This window comes from Macaca fascicularis, chromosome 2, assembly GCF_037993035.2.
Source record: "Macaca fascicularis isolate 582-1 chromosome 2, T2T-MFA8v1.1".
NCBI lineage: Eukaryota > Metazoa > Chordata > Mammalia > Primates > Cercopithecidae > Macaca > Macaca fascicularis.
This window is the reverse complement of record NC_088376.1, coordinates 160,096,256-160,116,912: the sequence shown is the minus strand read 5'-3', so window position 1 is coordinate 160,116,912 and position 20,657 is coordinate 160,096,256. Positions and strand designations below refer to the sequence as shown.

General features: G+C 51.0%; 1 protein-coding gene across 6 annotated transcripts in view; it reads left to right on the top strand.

Annotated features, from left to right (window-relative positions):
• Positions 1-19,630, top strand: part of PDIA5 (protein disulfide isomerase family A member 5) — a 92,501-nt gene extending 72,871 nt beyond the window's left edge. For 3 of the 6 annotated variants that reach the window (XR_012431634.1, XM_045385517.2, XM_005547968.3), the window contains 6 exons: positions 5,188-5,258; positions 5,762-5,922; positions 8,658-8,788; positions 12,465-12,535; positions 18,831-18,965; positions 19,405-19,630. Coding sequence is in view for 3 of the 6 variants with exons in the window: in XM_045385517.2 (XP_045241452.1) it covers positions 5,188-5,258; positions 5,762-5,922; positions 8,658-8,788; positions 12,465-12,535; positions 18,831-18,965; positions 19,405-19,485 (650 nt within the window). In the remaining 3 variants the exon portion in view is untranslated. Of the gene's footprint in view, positions 1-5,187; positions 5,259-5,761; positions 5,923-8,657; positions 8,789-11,346; positions 11,443-12,464; positions 12,536-18,830; positions 18,966-19,404 lie in introns of those variants that run through there. The other 3 variants (XR_012431635.1, XR_012431633.1, XM_045385516.3) reach the window with 2 other exon arrangements.
• Positions 19,631-20,657: the final 1,027 nt, after the last annotated feature.

The window sequence follows — 20,657 nt, the reverse complement described above, 5'->3', positions numbered from 1 at the left end:
GAGCCGCACATGGGAAAGAACATGTTGCAGGGCCCTGGGGTAGAAATGAGCTTGGTGTGATTGCAGAAGAGAAGGAGAGCCAGAGGCTGCAGTAGGAGTGACCTGAGTTGAGGTTGAAGGTAGGCAGGACTTAGACTGTGTGGGGTCTGTAGCCATAGTAAGTTTGGATTTGAATCTACCTGTGATAGGAAGCCACTGGGAAGTTTTAAGCAAAGGGATTTGATATGATTGATGTTTTGAAAATATACCCCAGCTGCCCTTAAATAACAGAAGACAGCAGTATCACAGTCACAAAGCAACACAAAATTAAATGCCATAGAAATACCTGAATAAGAAGTATTTTGTAATTAGAAGAGAAACAGATCATTTGATGGGGCTACAGTGAACTGGGAAGACTCAAAGCAGGGGCCAGAACCAAGGCAGGATTGTGAGGGGTTGTCCAGGGTGGATGCTGCCTGTGGAGAGGTCCTATCCATCAGGACAGGGGCTGGGAGGAAGAGGGGGCAGGTGGTGATGGCCCTGGGGGATTTGTTACTTCATCTTCCAGAGCCACAATTTCTGGCACTGTAAAACGGACCTACTGAGCTGGGTCACATGTCTGGTGGGGCTGCAGCAATACAGTGTGGAAGCCCAGCACAGATTGCGAGTGCTTTCCTTATAGAGGTAGGGAATTCTGGGAGCTGAGGCCGAAGTCCAGGAGACAGCCACGTGTGTGAGCTGCAGAAACTGGTTTCCTGGTATCGACCTCAGCTGGCTTCGCATGTCTGTGGCAGACGTTGCAAGGTGGTCACGGCTCCTCTTCCCAGTGAGCCAGTTCTCAGACTCAGCCTCTGTCTCAGGCCCACTGCTGATGGAAGCTGGCAGGTGGAATGAAACCCACTTGCCACCCTAGCAGGGCAGTGGCGTCAAAGGCCTGGAGCCTGATAAAGGGATGAAGTAAACCTCCCTACCAGCACAGAGTGAATTCTCATCTTCAGGAGTCCTGCCACATCAGCTGGGTCACTTTCGAAAGAAACAGTGATTTGCAGTGAATGGCAACGGCTGGCTTTTCTTTGTCTTCCCTGCCCCGACTCCTGCTGCAGTCCCACTGTCCACCTTGACCGTGGGCCCTGCCAGCAGCTGGCCTGACAGCACCATCCATATCATGGAGGGTATGGGGAGAGTGGTCAAGGGAGCCTCTCTTCCCTACCTCTCCCAACTCCCACGGAGGCCACCCAGGGCCTCACACCTGTATTTCCTGAGGCCTCCCTGTGTGTCCTCCACTATGTGCTGCTGGGCCGAGTCAGTCTGTCTCAGGGCAGTGGACCTTTGAGGACTTTGCAGGGACCACTCACGTCTCTCCAGAGCAGGTTGAACTCACTCACAGCCGCAGGCGAGTCTCTGAGCTTCCTTCTCCTGCAGTTCGTTCATGCAGGGTGAGCCCCTCGCTCTGCCCCAGTCGGAGAAGGTCAGCCTGAGAGCAGGAGAGTGGGGGGCTCACCTTGGACAGGTGCAGGGAGCAGCAGCCTGGGGGTGCCCCAGGGGCAGGGAGATCCCTTTAAGAACTGTAGAATTTTTTCATCCTGACCATGGCCCCAAAGGATGGTTTACTCCACTCTATTTTAGTGAGAAGCAAAAAAATAATTTTTAATCTTAATATACCTCATATTAAGTCAGTAGTCCATGTTCTTCCGCTTCCCCTCCCATTGGAAAGTGATTGGCTTGGAGTCTGGTGGCCTCCTTTGTCCTGGCTCCTAACCCCAGTTCTGAGGATCCTGCTGGAATTATACATACATGTGGAGTATCTGTATCAGTGTGGGGAAGGAGAAGAGAGGCTTTTGTGACAGTCTCAAGAATGTGACTGCCGGGGAGGCTCAGACTCCTGCCCCAGCTCTCCCTGGTCCCTCTTGAAGTTCTTCTTCCTCTCACTGCTGAGGTGGGGGCCACTGCCTAGAGGGAGGGGCCTGCCTACTGTGCCCCACTGGATCACGGGCTGCATGTGTCCCATTGGGAGCAGGCTCAGGGAAATACAAATAGCACTGCATGCTTTTGTTTCAGGTGCATCCTATTAAATGGGCTTTTGTGGTTGCCTCTGGGAATCTGCATGTAATCGGTGTGTAAACTTGTTTCTGTGGGGAAAACAGCCAACTTAACAAAACAACCCTTTTGTAACTGGATTATTTAGGCGACACATGGCTTGTGATGATGCTAATGTTCATTTCTGGAAAGTGATATTCTTGTCATTCAAAATAATGATGATCTTGATGCCTCTACAGCTCATGATAGGGGGGATCCCAAGTGGGGTCTAGTCAGACCATAAACTCCCAACGTTGTCTAACCCTGTGTGCAGTTTTCTGGAAGAAGGGTTTACCACTTTGATCATGATCTCCATAATGTCTGACTGCAGGGGACATTAAGAACATCTGCTGTGGAGAACCAGGCCAGGAACAGCCAAGCTGCCCTGCCCAGCCCAGGGGCAGCCTCTAGGTGGCTGAGCTCAGCAGTCCCAGAGGAGCCCTTAGGAGCACTTTTGGGGCTGTGTGCCTTGCTCAGCCCTGGCAGCGGAGTTCTGCACTGCTGAATTGGGCATGGGGACATCCTTGTTTCTCTGAGGCTGGCCCTGCCCTCCTGACTGGGACCTCTGTCCTCTGTCTCTAACTTGCCCCCATGTGTCCTTTCATCTGCCACCTCCAGGAGGTCTTCTCAAGCCCCTGGTCACCCCAGGAGTTGTCTACTAATTATTTAATTAGGTCTCTGCATTGCTGACCAGTAAATATTTATCATATATCTATTAAATGATGATCCTTTTGCTTCATGGGGAGGTAGAAGGTAAAAAAAACCTCAAGTCCCACCTTTAGAGTCACCATCTGGGGCCAGGCACGGTGGCTCACACCTGTAATCCCAGCACTTTGGGAGGCCGAGGCAGGTGGATCATGAGGTCAGGAGATTGAGACCATCCTGGCTAACACAGTGAAACCCCGTCTCTACTAAAAATACAAAAAACTAGCCGGGCGTTATGGCGGGCGCCTGTAGTCCCAGCTACTCGGGAGGCTGAGGCGGGAAAATTGCTTGAACCCAGGAGGCAGAGGTTGCAGTGAGCTGAGATCGCGCCACTGTACTCCAGCCTGGGTGACAGAGCGAGTCTCCATCTCAAAAAAAACAAACAAACAAACAAACAAAAAAAAACGAGAGTCACTGTCTGGTACCTAGAGCCCAGCGTGATGAGTGTGTAGTGTGGGTACAATATGTAACAGGGCTAAAAGCAGCTGCCAGCTCCCCCAGGGCTGCCAGGGCAGCTGAGGAGTGCTCTTCCTCTGGTTCATCCCTTGAAGACATCATGTGTGCCACTATATTCCCCTCTGGACCAAAGACCATGGTCCTGTCTGTCATTATGCTGGAAGATTCTAAGGGCTAATGCCTTTTCTACCCTTTCTTCTGCATCATAGCCCAACAGGAGTAGGGAGCTTCCTAGATAATGGCAGCAGAGATGCCTGTATACCCAGCAGTTCCTCCTCTTCTTGCTGTGGAGCCTCCCAGTTGAGGGTTAGCAGTGTCTCTCTTCTTGGATCCACCTGGGAAGAACAGACATGTTGGTGTGGCTCAGAACTGTAGTCACTCCCTTGGCTGCATTCCATGAGGGTCAGTGCCCTTGACCAAGTCATGTCTCCAGTGCTCTGTCCAGAGGAGGAGCTTGACAACACTGCCTGGGAGCTCGAGGATCGGTTTGGTTTTCTGTTATCAGTTAAGTGGGGAGTAGCACTCCAGGGTCCCTTGTCCCTGAGAGGGACAGGGTGAGGATGAGCTGAGGAAGCCAGGTACAGGCAGGAGTGGAGTGGAGAGATTAAGCATGAGACAGGTTCATGTCTCACCTGGAGCTGAGTTCTGCAGAAATGGCCTTGGAGGAGGAGACAGGAGCTTTCATTCCTGCCGTGTGCTCAGCTGGAGGCAGGAAAGCCGATTCCATAGCTCAGTGGGAGGTCTCCTCTGATTATACTGTTTGACTTTCTGTCTTCCTTTCTTCTTGTCTTTCCTTTTCCTAACAATCAGTGGTAGAATTACAGTGTTCTCAGCTCCCACACAGTAGCACACCCCTGAGAAGGTTGAGTCACGACCTGTCATCCACTGATCCTGGTTAATGCATGATCCCTGCACAGCCGGGCTCACCTTCTGAGCAGCCTCCAGCCTAAGCCAGTCTGCAGACCCCTCACCTCCCAGTCCCTCCAGCATCGGAGGCCAGAAAGTACTCTTTCTATTAAAATGAAAACGATGTACAAATGTCGAGGTCTGTCATCTACACGAAGTGCTTAATTACTTTTTAATGCATGAAATTTTATGATTTGTGACATCTTACTGTGTTCATGTGGCTGTAAGAAAAGGACGGAGCAGTTTCTATCCCAAGAAAATCCTATCATGTCATGTGGGGACAATTGGGATGTAATTATGTCCCATACTCATGCTTCTGTGAATTTTTATGCCCAGCTCAGGGCCTCAGGCCTCAGAGGCCTCTTTATGTAGTTGTTTTATTTTTGTGTCTGGAGTACCTTCCCAATACCCCAACCCATTTCTGGTGGATTAAGCAAAATATTTCTTTTCTTTGAGCTGGTGCTGCTGCTGCTTTTCTCCCAGGTCCCCCCAGTGTCTGGGAATGGGGCTGAGCTGCCTTCCAGAGGCGGCGCAGGGGAGCATCCCGAGGGCCTTCTGTCCAGAGAAGATGATGATGATGATCACGGCATAGTGCCACAGCCTCCACGCTGCCTGCAGCTGGGGCCTCTCACCAGATCGGTTGGGTTTTCAACCCAGCTCTGTGACCCACAGCTGTGTATGTAGCCCTGGGCAGTCACCTGCCCTCTTGGTGCCTCAATTGTCTAATCCATAGAATGGAGATAATGTCAGTTTCTACTCTGTGGGGCGGTTTGAGGCTGTAAAGCACTGGTCAGTACCTGGCACACCAGGGCTACATACACGTTGCCCGTATTCTTTATGTAGTTGTTTTATTTTTGTGTCTGGAGTACCTTCCCAATACCCCAACCCATTTCTGGTGGATTAAGCAAAATATTTCTTTTCTTTGAGCTGGTGCTGCTGCTGCTTTTCTCCCAGGTCCCCCCAGTGTCTGGGAATGGGGCTGAGCTGCCTTCCAGAGGCGGCGCAGGGGAGCATCCCGAGGGCCCCTGTGCCATAAGAATGGTTTCTCTTGATCTCTCCCCACAGGGTGTGGCCACTGTAAGAAAATGAAGCCAGAGTTTGAGAAGGCAGCAGAAGCCCTCCATGGTGAAGCAGATGTAAGCTTCCTTTCCTTCCCCTCACCGTTCTCTTTGAAAGAATCATTGACAGGTGGAATCATTATGACTTTGCCCTACAAGCCCTGCTGCAGCTCCCCTGGTCCCTGGAGGCCAGCAGTACCTCTGTGTGCCCAAGTAGAATGCCTTAGACAGATGGGATCCTAGAGGAGGGCAGAAGGACTATTGGGCCATGTGCCCATGCCTGTCCGGGTGACCTCTACCTGCTCCCTCTCTTCTCTGGGACCCTGGCTAATGGGAACAGGTGCCAATCTACTCAACGTGGCTGGTGGGGCAGATTCAAAAGCCTCATCTCAGCTCCTAAATGACAAATGGCCATGCCAGTGTTCAATTGTTCCCTGGGATATAGGAGCCCATCGGGCTAGCCACCCCAGTTAAATTCCGGCAGGTCCAGGATGGGCTGTGGGGGCAGCATCTGGGCTCCTGTGTTCCACCAGCACCGCATCTGAGGCTGTAATGCATGGTTGGCCTTTCCCCCATCCCAGAGCTCTGGTGTCCTTGCAGCTGTCGATGCCACTGTCAACAAGGCCCTGGCAGAAAGATTCCACATCTCAGAGTTTCCTACATTGAAGTATTTTAAGAATGGAGAGAAATATGCAGTGCCCGTGCTCAGGACAAAGAAGAAGTTTCTCGAGTGGATGCAAAAGTAAGTGTTATAATCTCAATAGCACATCCTAACTGCCGGCTGGCGGCCCCTGGAGACCACCTTGAGGAGGTGAAGTAAACTTTATGGTCAATATCCTGGGCTCAGGCCCACAGGAGTCAAGACAGATCTGACTTCCTCAACCCTAAAGCCACCCTTTGTGTGCTGATCACATGTCCTGATCAGCAGGTCACTGCTGGCAGTCCTTCTGGACGCAGCTTCATCGACACACTAAACCGTGTGTTGCTTTTTCTCTATCTCAGCCTCCTTAGGCCCAAGTCTCATTGTCTGCATTTTATTCCAGTCCCTTTGAATAAATGAAGGAGACACAGCTCTTCATAGCCAGAGCTAGACTCATTTCGTCCAGGTTTGCTAGTGGTTGGCCGGGCCTCCGGTAGTGTCCACGGGGCAGGCTGCGGTGGTTTGCAGCTGAGGATAAAGATTTTGAAGAGCCCCCTCAGCCTGTGTATTAGTTTGCTAGTGTTGCCATAACAAAGTAACAGACCAGATGGCTCAACAATATAATATAACAATATAACAGAAGTTTATTTTCTTACAATTTTGTTTTGTTTTGTTTTGAGACAGTCTCACTCAGTCACCCAAGCTGGAGGCACAATCTCAGCTCACTGCAGCCTCCACCTCCCAGGTTCAAGCGATTCTCCTGCCTTAGCCTCCCAGGTAGCTGGGATTACAGGCGCATGCCATCACACTGGCTAATTTTTTGTATTTTTAGTAGAGACGGGTTTCACCATGTTGCCCAGGCTGGTCTCCTAAGCTCAAGTGATCCACCCACCTCAGCCTCCCAAAGTGCCAGGATTACAGGCATGAGCCACTGTGTGCAGCCTATTTTCTTACAATTTTGGAGGCTAGAAATCAGAGATCAAGATGTTGGCGGGGTTAGTTTCTTCTGAGGCCCCTCCCCTTGGCCATCTGCCTGTGACTTCCCATGGCCGCCCCTTTATATGTATCTGTGACCTAAGCTGCTCTTCTTATAAGGACACCAGTCATGTTGGATGACAGCACACCCTAATGACCTCATCTTAACAGAATTATCCCTTTAAAGGGATAATTTATCTCTAGAGAGAGTCACATTCTGAGATAATGGGGGTTAGGACCTCAACATAGGAATTAGAGGGGGGACACAGTTGAACTGATACGGTCTGAGCTACTTTGTTAGGACATTGGTCAGATATGAGGTGTTTATTTAAAGCACAGACTCTGAGACTCTGATTCAGGAGGTGTGAATGGGAACCTCAGCCATGGTGTTCTGAGAAACACCAGCTTGTGGAATGGGAACAAAGTTGCCACTAGATTCAGGGGAGGCCTCTGGCAAGAGGTGAATGGACTGGTGAGATCCTGGCCTCAGCTTCTCCCACTTTGTCCTGCTCGTCCACTGGGAGGATTCGGAAAGTAGCCAGGCCTTTGTCTTAGGGACCAGAGGAAAATGATGGTTTGTCTCTGAAACAGACAAGGTGCTCACCCGTCAAGGCCTTCTAGTGTCTGAAGCAAGTGGCTTGTTCACACCCACTTTTCCAGCCTTGCTCTGGTGCCAGAGCTGGTTCACTGGAAAGGACTGGGTGGGGCGGGGGATCTGGCCAGGTCCCTGTGATGCTTGGACTTATGGTTAGAGAGCCGAGGGAATCCAGAGTGTCGATCATCACTAATCAGTGCTCCAGAGTCCTGGACACAAACAGCGAGCATGAGGGGCCTCCGCCCTTTCTGTGTGCCGCTGCTGCTACTGAGAGCCTGAAAAGCACTCAGGCTAAGTGCTTTCAGGTTTAAGTACTTTCTTAAGCATTTTAGGTCAAGAGCATGGGCTTTGGAGTCTGAGAGACCTGGGCTCAGATCGTGACCTTGAGCCATTTCTTTGACGCCTCTAAGCCCCAGCTTCCCATCTCCATCTATGTAAGATGGAGACAGTAATTTCCCCATAGACTTGTCTAGGGAATTAAATGAGGAATTAAAAAGGGGAGTTGGGTTATAGAGAGGGGAGCAGGGGAGCAAAGGCTATTGCAAGGCCCTCCAGATCCATCCTTGCATGGGGCAGAGTGGAAGGACCCAGTGGACAGCAAGAGACTGAGAAGCAATAATATTTATCCAACACCTGGCATTTATTAGAGCATCTAGGCTCTCAGTAAATATTAGTTCCTTGACTGAGTAGATGCTTTACATATATTCTGTGCTCTTCATAAAGATCCTATTGTCCTCATTTAACAGAAAAGAAAATGGAGACTCAGAGGGGTTTAGTAACTTACCTAAGGTTGCACAGCTGGTAAGGTTGCATAGCTGGACTTGGACCCAGGCCCGCCCCACTCCTTGGCCCATGCTCTCCACCAGAACAAAGGCTGAGAAGCAGAAAATAATGAACGATAATGTAGGGTCCTAGAGGGGGCAGGAAGGAGGGGCCTGGGAGCCCAAGTGGAGGTGGCGCTATGCCCTTGTCAAGGAGTTCATGGCCCACAACTGGGGGGCTGCCCTGCCCTAAAATGGGGTCAAGTCTTCCGTATTTTACAAAATGGCTCCTTAATGGGCTCCTCAGAGGGAATCAGGGAAGATCTTTGCTGGTGGCACAGATTTGTTTGCGTTTGAACTACGGTTTTAAAATGAAATTTTAGAAGGATTGTAGTGGTTTCTTCATGCACGTTCCCCCGAGTGGTTGGGACATTGAGGGTGGACTTCCTTGCCCATCTAAAAATCTCTCCTCATGGCTGCCTCCCCTCTCCCCTGGCTTCTTGCAGCCCTGAGGCCCCCCCGCCGCCAGAGCCCACGTGGGAAGAGCAGCAGACAAGCGTGTTGCACCTGGTGGGGGACAACTTCCGGGAGACCCTGAAGAAGAAGAAACACACCTTGGTCATGTTCTACGCCCCTTGTAAGTAGCTTGGGTGCTCACTGAGTGGCACGGTAAGAGGTGTTTGGCCCCACCAAACCAAGAAGACCTGCACACCCACCCCAGGGACCAAGGCAGCTATGAACCAGGCTCTCCAATTTTATTCCAGGCTGACAGGCCCTTCAAATCCAGGGCCTCCTTTTGTCAGCCTTGTTGGACTCCCCTTCCTTTGGGGCAGCCTTTCTCGTATCCTAAATCCCTCTGCCTCTGTGCTGGTTCCCTCTTGTCCCTGGGCTTCTCCATGCCCCTGTCCTCTACTCGCACACTTCCCACCCCTCAGCTGCCTCCGCCCCCTCTTCCTCCTCCAGACACTTGGAACCCCCTCTCCCTGCCCTTCCAAATGGCTCTGGAGCCGTGGCATAGGCACAGCCACATTCACTCCTGAGCTCCTGTGCTGTTCTCGTTTTAATCAGAGCTTAAGCTGAAGAAGTGACACGTCTGCCGACATTGACGTCTGTGACCTCGGGTTTCTGTGTATTCCCATTTTGAAGTTGTTAATTGATACTTACAATGAAAGGTTCTTAGAATTTCCCACTCTCTGCTGCCCTTCTCTCTCTCCCCCAGGTTACAACTCAGCTTAATGGAGTGAGGATAATAAAAGCTGCGGTCTACAGAGAAGCCAGGCAGCTCAATCTAGCCATAAACCCGCTCAGTTGTAGCCGGCCCTCCTGTTGGCTCCCCCTGCCCCCACCTTTCAAGTGTCAGTAATCCATGGAGTCTCTGTGATCTCAGGGTCTGAGAGGGGCCGCCACAGCCTCAGCCCCCTCCCTGAGGCAGCCTGCTTGCCCATCTCTTTCTGCCTTTCCTTCTCAGAGTGGGACTTGTCCCCTCCCAGTCCATTAGGGAGCTTCCGGCTGTCCTCTTCAGTCTGTACAGTGTGCCCAGAAGCCTGAAAATTTTCGGGAGCTGACGTCTTCCTTCTGGCGGACTGAGCCTTGCCCAAGGCCATGGGGCAAGTTAGTGGCAGGCCCCTCCCGCAGCCTGCGTGGCTCGCTGTCTGTCACAGGCGCAGGCCAGAGAGAGAGAGTTTTCAGCCGCAAGTGAGAACCTGGCTGCAGGAGTGGAGGGCTTGCTCCTTAGAGTTTCTTCATCTCTCTTACTGTGTTTTTCTGTCCCTAAACCTTGCCCCGGGGACATACATCTTTATCAGTGGGTTACAGGGGGAAGACTGTCCAAGGACAAAAAAGATATCTCTTTTGACTTTTTAATAATAAAAAAATACTTATTTTTATATATAAATATAGCATATACTATATGCTTTTTGTATATGAAGGATCTAAACACTACAGAAATGTCAAATAGTAAAGTCAAATGCCTGATAGAGGTCTAAAGGAAAAGCAGCCTGCCCACACATTTCCTGCTCCCCTTCTAGCTGCCCCACCCCAACACCTTACCTCCCCTCACATCTCTCCACCTCCCACATCCCTTCTCCCACCATGTCTGCCCCCACATCCTGTCTCCCCAGCTTCTGCACGGCTCTTCCTCCTGCTGTTTCTTTGCTCCTTTTATGCTGAATGGTCTGGTCATGGTGACTGCCCTTCTTAGGCCAGCTTGGCGGAGTCTCTAGAACTGCAATTGTCCAGCCTGTCCTCAGTCTTTGTTCCTCTTTCCCCTCTCTGAGAGGCTTCTTTGGTTTTCTGCTACACAGAGGCAGTGCCTTTTTTTTTTTTTTTTTTTAAACCCACATTAAAAAAAAAAAAAAATCATCCACATCTGGCCCTCCTGACACCTCTTGGAAGCATCTTCATGCACTTTCTGAAACAGCCCTTCCTCCCATTATTCACTGGCCCCACTCTTTCTTTTGGATAATGAGAAAATTAGATGCAACAGAAGTCCATTAATCTGAGGCCTAGATATTTTAAATTGATGGTAACAGGAATTTACACTAGGCTGACAGTTACCTTTAGACTTTCAATGAACAAAGGTTAAAAAGGAAAAATTAATAGTCAAACCAGGTTTCCAGGAAGGGGTGGTTATTTTCAGCCAGACTAATGCTATTATGGGCATACAGCACACACAAGGGGCCTGCAGCTGCCTGCAGGAGCTGTCTGTGACGTACCTTGTTAACCAGTAGATTGCGCTCTTTAAGTGTTTTGAAAATTTTATAACATCATCCCTTTATAGTGTGACATTTTCGTGAATTTGAGCTATTTTTCTTTCTGTTATGTCAAATTAGTGAAGTGTTACTTGTAATTGCCATTTTAGGCTATTAAAAAATCAGCCAGTCTCTGCTGAGCTAGGCTATGCTAGACACATTGCTAAGCTGTGCTTGTCTCATTTCTGATATAACCCATTGCTGGCCCAGGTCTCTTCTGCTCCTTCTGCATGAGACTTGGCAAATCCCTCTACACCCCCAACCCCCGTCACCCCCCACAATGCTCTGGGCCAGCTGGCCACTCTGCCAGCCAGGCCATGTGGGTGGTCCTGCTCATCTCAGGACTGGATCAAGGAAAAAATTCAGATTAAACTTGTAGCTTACCCTTAATTTGGTTTCACAAAACCCTTTGAAATGCCAATCATTATTATCTTATTTTAAAAAGGAGAAAGTAGATGAGCAGAGCCGTTTCTGTTCCCACCGTGGCATCTCTGCCTTCCCGAGGCTGAGGTAGGCCGGCTGACATAGGAGGTGTGGGCTGGAGCCTCCCCTTGCTCAGGGAAACCCTCCCCTCAGAGCCCTACTGCACCCTGGGCAGTTCTGTTCACCAGTGACTGGGAAAGGGCTGAGAGAGGAGGGGGGTTTGGGTTCTGATCTGTTAGTGCTGAGGGAAGGGCTGGGTCAGCCTGCAGCTTCCTGGGCTCACCAGGACAGGAGGAGAAAGTGGCCCCCACAGAGGTCCCTACCCTGCTTCTGAGACACTGAGGTCAGAGTTGGGGCTCAGGGTGATGCCCAGAACAAGAGACAGATGTTGGAGTTAGGGGCCCCTGTATAGCTCAAAGGCCTTAGGCTGCTCTGACAAGCTTTCTACCTGGGACAGGGACCATCAAGGGATCTGAGGACTGCCTGGTGACATCCTGTAGCTTCTCTCCCTCTTACCCTGACCATGGCCTTCTGGTTCCTGGGTTCGAGGTTCTGGTTATTGTAGAGCAGAGGGTCAACGGAGACCCGGGGACCAGGGCCTGGTTTGGCTGCTCATAGTCTAGGCTGGGTGGGAGTTGCTAGGAACGCAGAAGTTAGCAGCAAAGCATGAGCAGTGGGTGCCCTGAAATCCCCCCAGCCTGCATTTTCCAGTGCCACTTCCTCTCAGTCAGGAAATGGAGAGATTTGCTATTGTCCCTGGAGCAAGAGAAGATTGTAGCAGGCTCTGAGAATTCCGTGTCTTCCTCTTTAAGCCCAAAGCTCCCTCTGCCCCCAAGATCAGACTCTTCCTCGTCCTCTGTGGAAGGAGCAGAACTATACTACAGTGACCATCACCCCCCAGCCTGGGCAGGAGCATATGATGCTTGTGACAGGGACTCCTACCAATCCCCCCACCAATAGATCAGACATGGGCGGGAGGTGGTTAGACTGGCAAGGTTGATGAAAGGACCCTGACAGTGTGGCGGGCTGGGTTGGGGCTCCTGGAGAGCCCTCTCTGGAGCTTTCAGGAAGGGCCCCTGGCCCTGCAGCCTCCCTGCCCATGCATCACTGTCCTGTGTGCTCTCTTCCCCCCTCACACAGGGTGCCCACACTGTAAGAAGGTCATTCCGCACTTTACTGCTGCTGCTGATGCCTTCAAAGATGACCGAAAGGTAAGGATAACCCTCTTCATCTCCTGATCTGCCTCCAGCTAATTCCTACACCTTCCTCCTTGTCATTCAAGTCCCTTCCCCAAACAGGGGCAGGTCAGCTAAGACCTGTAAGCAGGGAATTCCTTGGGAACCAGGACATTCTCTTTATAAGGAAGATAGGGCAGGCTGGATTTATGCTGCAAAATCAACTAAAAGGGATACGCTAAACCATTCCAGCACTTACTTGGAGGAGAGGGATGGTTAAAAGGGTCATCTGTTTACTTTTTTAGTGCTTGAACATTTTTACTGTAGGATTATCAACATGCATTACTTATATAATTAAAAATACAAATTTAAAAATCCAACAAAAGTCAACTGGAGGATGCCACGGTGGAGGAGAGCAAGGCTATGTCAGTGGAGCCTCGCCCTGCCTAAGTGAAAGGCTCCTGCAGCTGCCAACTGATGAAGCATAAAATTAACAAGCTAGAGCTGCAGATTGGATTAGAGTGCAGGGCTGCCAGGTGCGTCCCCCAGGCACATCCCCCCAAGGCAGCTGGTGCAGTGGGGGCTGCTGCTGGGAGAGGGCTTGTGGGACAGGGAAATACCCCTGAATTTGGGGAAGTGTGATTGACTGCCAGGCTTTGAGTTCCCTTTTCATCTATGCCAGGCAGTGCTGATGCAGAAGACTGCAAAGATTCCTCCCAACCCTGAGACTCAGTCATGGGAACCTCTGGCCTAACAGGCCCTAGAAGCTGGCAGTCATGTGGGATCTGCATTCACACACACCCAAACCCAGAGTCACACGTGGGTTTACCTACTTTCCTGGGTGGAATCCCAGGTGGGGCGAGGGCAGGCTGGAAGGAACCAAGGCCAGACATAAGCTGAGCAGAGAGTCCTGGATGGTAAACAGGCCAAGCAGGCCTAGACAGAGGTTCAGCCAAGGCAGGGAAGGGGAGCTGGTATCAGTGGAACAGCACTCCCAAGCAGAGACGGATGGCCATCCCAGGGCTGGGTGGGCAGGGCTTGCAGTTTTGATCGAGGCCAATAGGAGGTCAGGCATGAAGGTACCATCCAGACCTTGTAGGAGCAGAGATACAGGTGCTGGGATCACCTTAATGGGCCCAGAGAGAGTGGCAGAGATGGGGTGATGAGAACTTTACAGGGACATAAAGCCAAAAGAAGTCAGGCTGGGGACAGGCCCATGTAGGGAGAGTAGGGACGAACTGGGGACCTGATTCCCACTTAGACCTAGAGCCCGGGACTCTCTCTGGAGTCAGGAGGTCCCGTTGTTACCCACAAGCCTTGGCTGCAGCTTTGAGACACCCCTCACCCCCACCAGAAGGGAGTACAATGACCAGAAGCATTTTCTCCTCTGCCTGCCCCTTTCCCTGCACTGAGGGGTGTGTGGCAGCGGAGGCTTCCTTCCCATGTCCATGTCCCTCATTGTCCCCACCCACTTGTGCACAGCACAGGGTGGTTGCTCCTGCTTGGGGGTCCCAGGATATCCAGCACGGCCTGGGCTGCCAGTCCACAGGACTGGAATAGGTGCCACTCTGCATTGACGTCCATCACACCCCACCCAGAACGCTGGGTGCTCTGGGCAGCAGGAGAAAGGCTGAGGTGTGCCATTTCCCTGTCCCACCGGCCACTCAGGTCTCCACAGGCCCCAGGAGATCTGTGAGGATCCTGAGGCATGACTGGCACACACAGCCTGGGCTTGCCCTCCCAGCCATGCTGGGGAGCATGGTGTCAGGGAGTGTGGTCCAACTGAGGCACCTGGGGAACTGGGGAAACCCTGAAGGGGCAGCCCCATTGATGTGGCCCCTTTCTGCCCACTAGACCACTGCTGAGGCTGCCCTATGGCCTGACCCGCGTCAGTGCAGGTGAGGCCAGACTTGCCAGGCCTCCAGCAGGCAACTGAGATCCCATGTCTCCTCCTCCCATTCCCCCTCCACTGCTACACGGGGGCCCATTTCCTTGATGCTCCCTTCCCCTTAGACGCTGACGCACCTTTGCTTGATTGTCTTAGACCAGTGGTGTTGTGGCGTTTTCCTGGGTTCAATCCCTCTGTCTCTTATTCCTTCTGTCTCTCCTTTCAGCTTCCTTTATTCCAAGCCAGGGATCACCCTCAGTTGCGTTCAGGAATGCACTTCATAACCTCTCTGTCCGAGGCAGGTGGCCTGCCTGGGTTTCCTGGAGATTACATTCATGACATCAGGGAAGCCAGCCATCTGGCCTGGGGGGCTGAACTTACTGGTGCCCACCCTGTGCTCCAGGCATGGCACCATGACTACTGGGTCCCATCCTACAACTATCAGATCGGAGTCTCTGGGGGATGGTGCTGGAAATTTGTGGTTTTTAAGAGCTGGCTCTTGTGCTGGCCACAGGCTGGTGTGTGGGGACTGCTGGCCTGTCCCCTCTTCCTTTATATGTGAGGGATCCAGGCCCAGAGAGGAGCTGTGTCCCACGCCCAGGAATGCCCAGTGGGTCACTGACAGCCAGAACTGGGTCTCCTGACACCCCATGCTGCCACTTCTTAGCTGGAATTGTGGGGTTTTTCCACCCAGAAGCCAGCCCCTGTTCCTTTCCCAATCAATATGCAGTTGGTTGTTCACTTCCATTTTCATAGCCAAAGTCAATATTAGGTCCTGCAGAGATTTATTTTACTGAATCAATAAAGCTGTGTGTGGCAGCTCATATTTTAGCCGAGGAGCCTCCACCCCCTCCCGGGAGCTTACTTGGGAACTTAATCGGTTGGCACACTGATGGGGAAAGGACTGCAACGTGTTAGTGTTGGGACAGATGGAGTTATTGAAGGGGCAAGGCAGACAGGACCTGTGGTGGGCTGGCAAGCAGGTGGGGGGCTTACCTTTCACTGCACGTCAAGGTGTCCCCAGCCTGGGGGTAGGGTGGGGCTAGGTGTGAAGGTCACTCCTAGAGGGAGGCCCTGAGACAGTGGGGGCCCCTCCTCTGCGATGAGCCCACTTCGCTGCCGGAATCTGGCCATGACGTGTAGGTCCTCCCGTTTATGAGGCTGGCTACTGCCTTTTCCGAGTGAAAACTCCCTGAGGACAGAGACCTCATTTGTCCTTGAACTCCCCACAGTCATGACCCCTCAGACCTGTGTAAATGTTGACTGGATGAAGGAACAATATAACATATTTGATATTTACTGACAGCTCTTCTTCCACTGAAAGCATTACTTACATCATGTTGTCCTCACGATAGCTTGCTCAACTAGGTATTGTTACAGTGCTCATTTTGCTGAAGAGGTAGGTGATTGAACCTTAGAGAGATCATATGCTAGTTTCTCAGCCGGAGAGGGGCAGAGTGAGAATCGCAAACAAGCATTGTCAGAGTTTGAGTTCTCCCAGAAGCAGACTCTGCTCCTGGGCTCATGTGCAGGGAATTTATTTGGGAAGTGACCTCAGGAAGTTCACAGAGGATCCTGGAAGTGAGACATGAAAGGGGAGGAACCAAAGCAGGTGTTTTCTGGGCAGATGACTGTATGAGTCACCAAGGCTCAGTCCCACGGGAAACCTCACCAGGAAACATGACACAGAGCTGTTCCACTCAAAGGCCAAGGAAGCCAGGGTCCTTGTTCTAGAACCCCATCTGTCATTGGCCTTATGTCCAGCTCCTTGAGGCTGGGAGGATGCTCTGAGGCTGAGAGTAGCAGGTGCTGTGGCAAGGGCTGGTCCGAAGGGATGTGGCAGGACACCAGCAGTGTGTGCCCCAGGAATTTGTACCAACCACCATAGAGCAAACTGAGAAATCATAGGTGTTCGTGTTGCAGGTGATCAGTGCAAATCTTGAGTTGGATGTAGGGGTGCAGGCATTTAGGTGAAATTTCAATGGCTGAGAAGAGCTTTATTCGCTGCCTTCTTTCCAAAGAGTCTAAGCTGCTGCCTTTGGGGAGGACGCATTTGTCTCCTCTTCTGTGGAAACTGCACATGGATTCGCCTTTGCAGCTAGAAGTTGCACTCCGTGTGTGCAGCTGGCAGCTAGTTTAGGTGATTCAGAACAAGTATACATTTCTAATTTAGTAGATTTATAAAACCATACACTGTGTTTCCAACAGCTCCAGAGCATGTATAACAAATTAAATTCATAATTTAAAGCAGATGCAGGGAGAGCAGCAGCCTGGAGCCATGTTCGTCCAGCACTTTCACAGCGGAGCAGCAGCTCCTGGCCCAGGCTGGACATGGGGCCTTAGCTGCTGGCTGCAGGGAAGGAGAGTGTGTGGATGCCCGTGCCCCTGGGCAGGGCCCCATAGCACCTGCCCTGAGAAATGGAACCCCACCATTTGGCCAGGGGAGCATCTGCCTCATGTTTTTAAATACTAAAGTGCTTTAGAGGTGGGCTGGAGTTATCAGAAGTGTGTAGGGGCCAGTCTGGTGGCCTGGGTGAATTGGGCTCCAGGGGATGCTGGGGAAGGTACATTTAGCCTACCTGAAGGACAGCTGCCTCTCCGCCCCGCCAGTTGTCACCTGTGAGACTGCAGGGTAAGTGCCATCAACTCTTCTGACTTTGAAAGAGAAGCTGGAAAGCCAAATTGTTGTATTAGATCTTCTGGCTCCATTTCTATGGTGGAGCTAATTCAGATTTATTTATTTATTTTGTTGTTGTTGTTGTTAAATTCAATGTGGGCCAAATAGAACAGGACTAAGAGCCAGACATAGATTGCAGGCAGCAAGTTTGTAAACTCTGTTTTATAAGTCTCACTATATAGAATGTTACGTAACTGAAGAGTAGAAGGGAAGCATGAGGGTGAGAGAGGTGAGGATGGCGCCTGGTGGCCAGGGGAGGCCGCACCTTACTCTTCTCTCCAGCTATCCATTCCGCAGCTCACCTGGGCATGAGGGATATGATGAGTAAATGTCGCCATGGGGGCTGGCAGGACTGTCCTACTTGCAAAGGGGCCTTTGTCCAAATGCAAATAACCGTCAACCAAAGAACTGTGTGAATCTCGGCTATTCAACAATTTTAAATTATCTTATTGAATCACCCTCTTTTAATTTCTTCCAAGCATTCGTTGAGCTCTATCTAAAATGATCTCATTTGTTATACAGCAGACGCTTGATAACTGGACTTTGTCAAGGTCAGCATTGTTCCCCCAGCATCTAGAACAGGCTTGGCACACGGCAGGGTTTCAGTGCGTGTTGCCTGGTGGGAGGACTCCCTCTCATGGAAGTCTGCCCCATCTTCCGTAACACCTCTGTATTGGGTGTGGCCATTGAGGACCTCCTCTCCGGCTTCCCTGGTGTATGACCCTCAATAGGAAACAAGTTCCCCATTTCTGCTTTATACTCTCTTCCTTTGAAAAAACAACTAATGATAAAGAAAAGCTGCCCAGCATGTGGAATTTACTAGATGGTCAAGAAGAGGCCAGTGGCCAATGTGGGAACCACTTTCTGACCAAACATTCTGATGGCTTTAGTCATGCGGGGCTCCTCTAGTTTCCAGATGTGCTTCCCTGGTCTCCTCCTCTTACAGTCTTGGCTCAGATGGCGAATCATACAGAGCGCCTTTGCCCCACTCACCTGGCACCTGGGCCACCTCCCTCATCCCTCACATCACACCGTGTTGGAATTGTCACTTTATCCAACCCCTGCCCAGACACTGAGCCCCTAAGTGGGGACAGAGCTTGTATATGGGGTCGGAAGAAGTGACTGTAATAGCAGCTGACATTTCCTGACCACGAATCCAGTGCCAGGTTCTATGCTCATTGGCCTCACTCGAATTCTCTTATTCAGTCTTCACAATATCCTGATAGCCAAGATACTGTTATTATCCCCATTTTACAGCTGAAAAAATGAGGCACCAAGAGGCTGGGTCATTTTCTTTAAGTCTTAATGTCCAGGCAAACCAAGGGTGCACTTGGGGAACTTGACTTGAAAGTTCTTGCTCTTAACCTTGGCACTATACTGTCCCCCAAGCAACTGTTCCAGAAATATTAGTTGAGAAATGATTGAATCCTCCAGTCCCTTACAGAGAGCACCACAGAACCTGTGGTGTTTACAAATGCTTTCAAGTCATCATTTCCTTTATGATCGTCATACTCTTGATTTTAAAGGACAGTCTAAAGGCACTCCAGGCCAAGTCCCCTAACCTTACCCACCTGGAAATTGAAAACAAGCACCATCAGTCTCCAAGGAGCCCTGAGTTGGGGGTGCTTTGGTTCAGTTCCTACCTGCCACTGAGGAGAAAAATCAGAGTGAGCCTGTGACGTGGACTAGATGTGCAATCTGTGTTGTGGGGTCCAGGCCTCAGCCTGGGAACACCCTGTGCCAACTCTTCTTACCTTGCCCCCTAGATCGCCTGTGCTGCTGTTGACTGTGTCAAAGACAAGAACCAAGACCTGTGCCAGCAGGAGGCTGTCAAGGGCTACCCCACTTTCCACTACTACCACTATGGGAAGTTCACAGAAAAGTATGACAGCGACCGCACAGTAAGTCGGGGAGAGGAGTCTGCCCAGAGCTCGCTCTGCTGATGGGCAGGGAAACTGCCACTGAGGAGGGACAGCACTGGGCAGCGTCCCAGAAACCGCGGAAGTCAGCTGGAACACTGCACCGAGAGGCCACAGGCCCTCGGCCTGGCTGAGGCTTGACATTGCTGGAGGAGAGTCCCAAGGGGTTGTCACAGATGTCCTGTCCCCAGAGCCAGGCTGGACTCCAAATGCCGAGGGTTTTTCTCACTTGCTGGTCAGGGCTGGTGGAAGCCATGCAGACCCTCTCCGCCTTGCAGACGTCTGCCCACCTCTCCCTGTCACAGGAGTAAGCCCCTGGAGGGGCCGGGGGGGTGGGGAGGGAGCGTGCATGGCCAGCTCAGGGATTAAAGCTCATTTCTCTCTCTCTCTCTCTCTCTCTCTCTCTCCCCCTTCCCTGCAGGAATTGGGATTTACCAATTATATTCGAGCCCTCCGGGAGGGAGACCATGAAAGACTAGGGAAAAAGAAGGAAGAGTTATAATTCCTGCCTCAGAAAAAGCTTTTCCATTACACTGTGAATGATACCTGTTTTGTTGTTTCTGAATTTCCACATGTTCTGAAGACAAAGTTTTTTATAGCGGCTTATGGCCATTTTGTACAATTTTGAAATAAAATTAAACCATTTATTTGGTGGTATGGTTTATTTTCATGGAGCCTGTACTAACAAAGGTGGATACTCACATCCTTCTCCTTCCACCTCTGCTGGGAGGTACAGAGCTGTGCTCCAGTGCCCTGTCTGCATGGAGGTCACCCCTGAGAGTGCTGGCCCCCTGTCAGTCATTTGAGAGCAGAACAGGGAAACTGGATCGCAGAATATCCTGCTGGAAAATGACAAGCTAATGAGAGGAAATACGTCAAGATAATCAATGACTTTGGGAGGCTGAGGTGGGAGGATCACTTGAAGCCAGGTGTTCAAGACCAGCCTGGGAAACATTATGAGACCTCATGTCTACAGAAAATAAAGTTACTGGGCGGAGGGGTACATGCCTATAGTCCCAGCTACTTGTAAGGCTGGGGAGGGAAGATTGCTTGAGCCCAGGAGTTCAAGTCTACAGTGATCTATGTTCACATGACAACTCCAGCCTAGCTAGAAAGCAAGACCCTGTCTCAAAAATAGAAAAGTAAAAGAAAAAAAAAAAAAGATGATCAGGGAAATTGGGATGCTGAAGCAAATGGTAACCAAACACTAGCTTCTGGATTGTTGTGGTTTCAGTATTGGTGTGTTTCCTCTGTGTGTGTTTTCCTGGAACTTACTTAGGTATTTATCTTTCTCCAGCTGTTTGTCTTCTCTTCCTCTCTCCGTTCCCTCCCCATTCTCCCTTTAAAGAAAATTAAGTTGCTGCTTCAGAGGCATGAATGGAGTGGGGGAAGGGGGTCTCTGTGCCAGCTGCTTGCTGTGCACCCCGGATGGAAGGGATGGTGTGTTCTTGAGGTGCAGATGTTAGATCTGCTCACCAGCCCCCACCACTGACCACAATAACCCCAAATCTTTACGCCACATTTTCCACGGATGGGTGCCTCGCGCGGCCTCCTGCCTGTGTACGTCTCTTTTTTGACGCACCTTTCCGGTGAGTCCTCATGCTTTCTGCATGCCTGCGTGACTGACACCCAGCCCTGTGCCCAGCGGTGCAGTCAGAGCCTGAGCACAGCGGT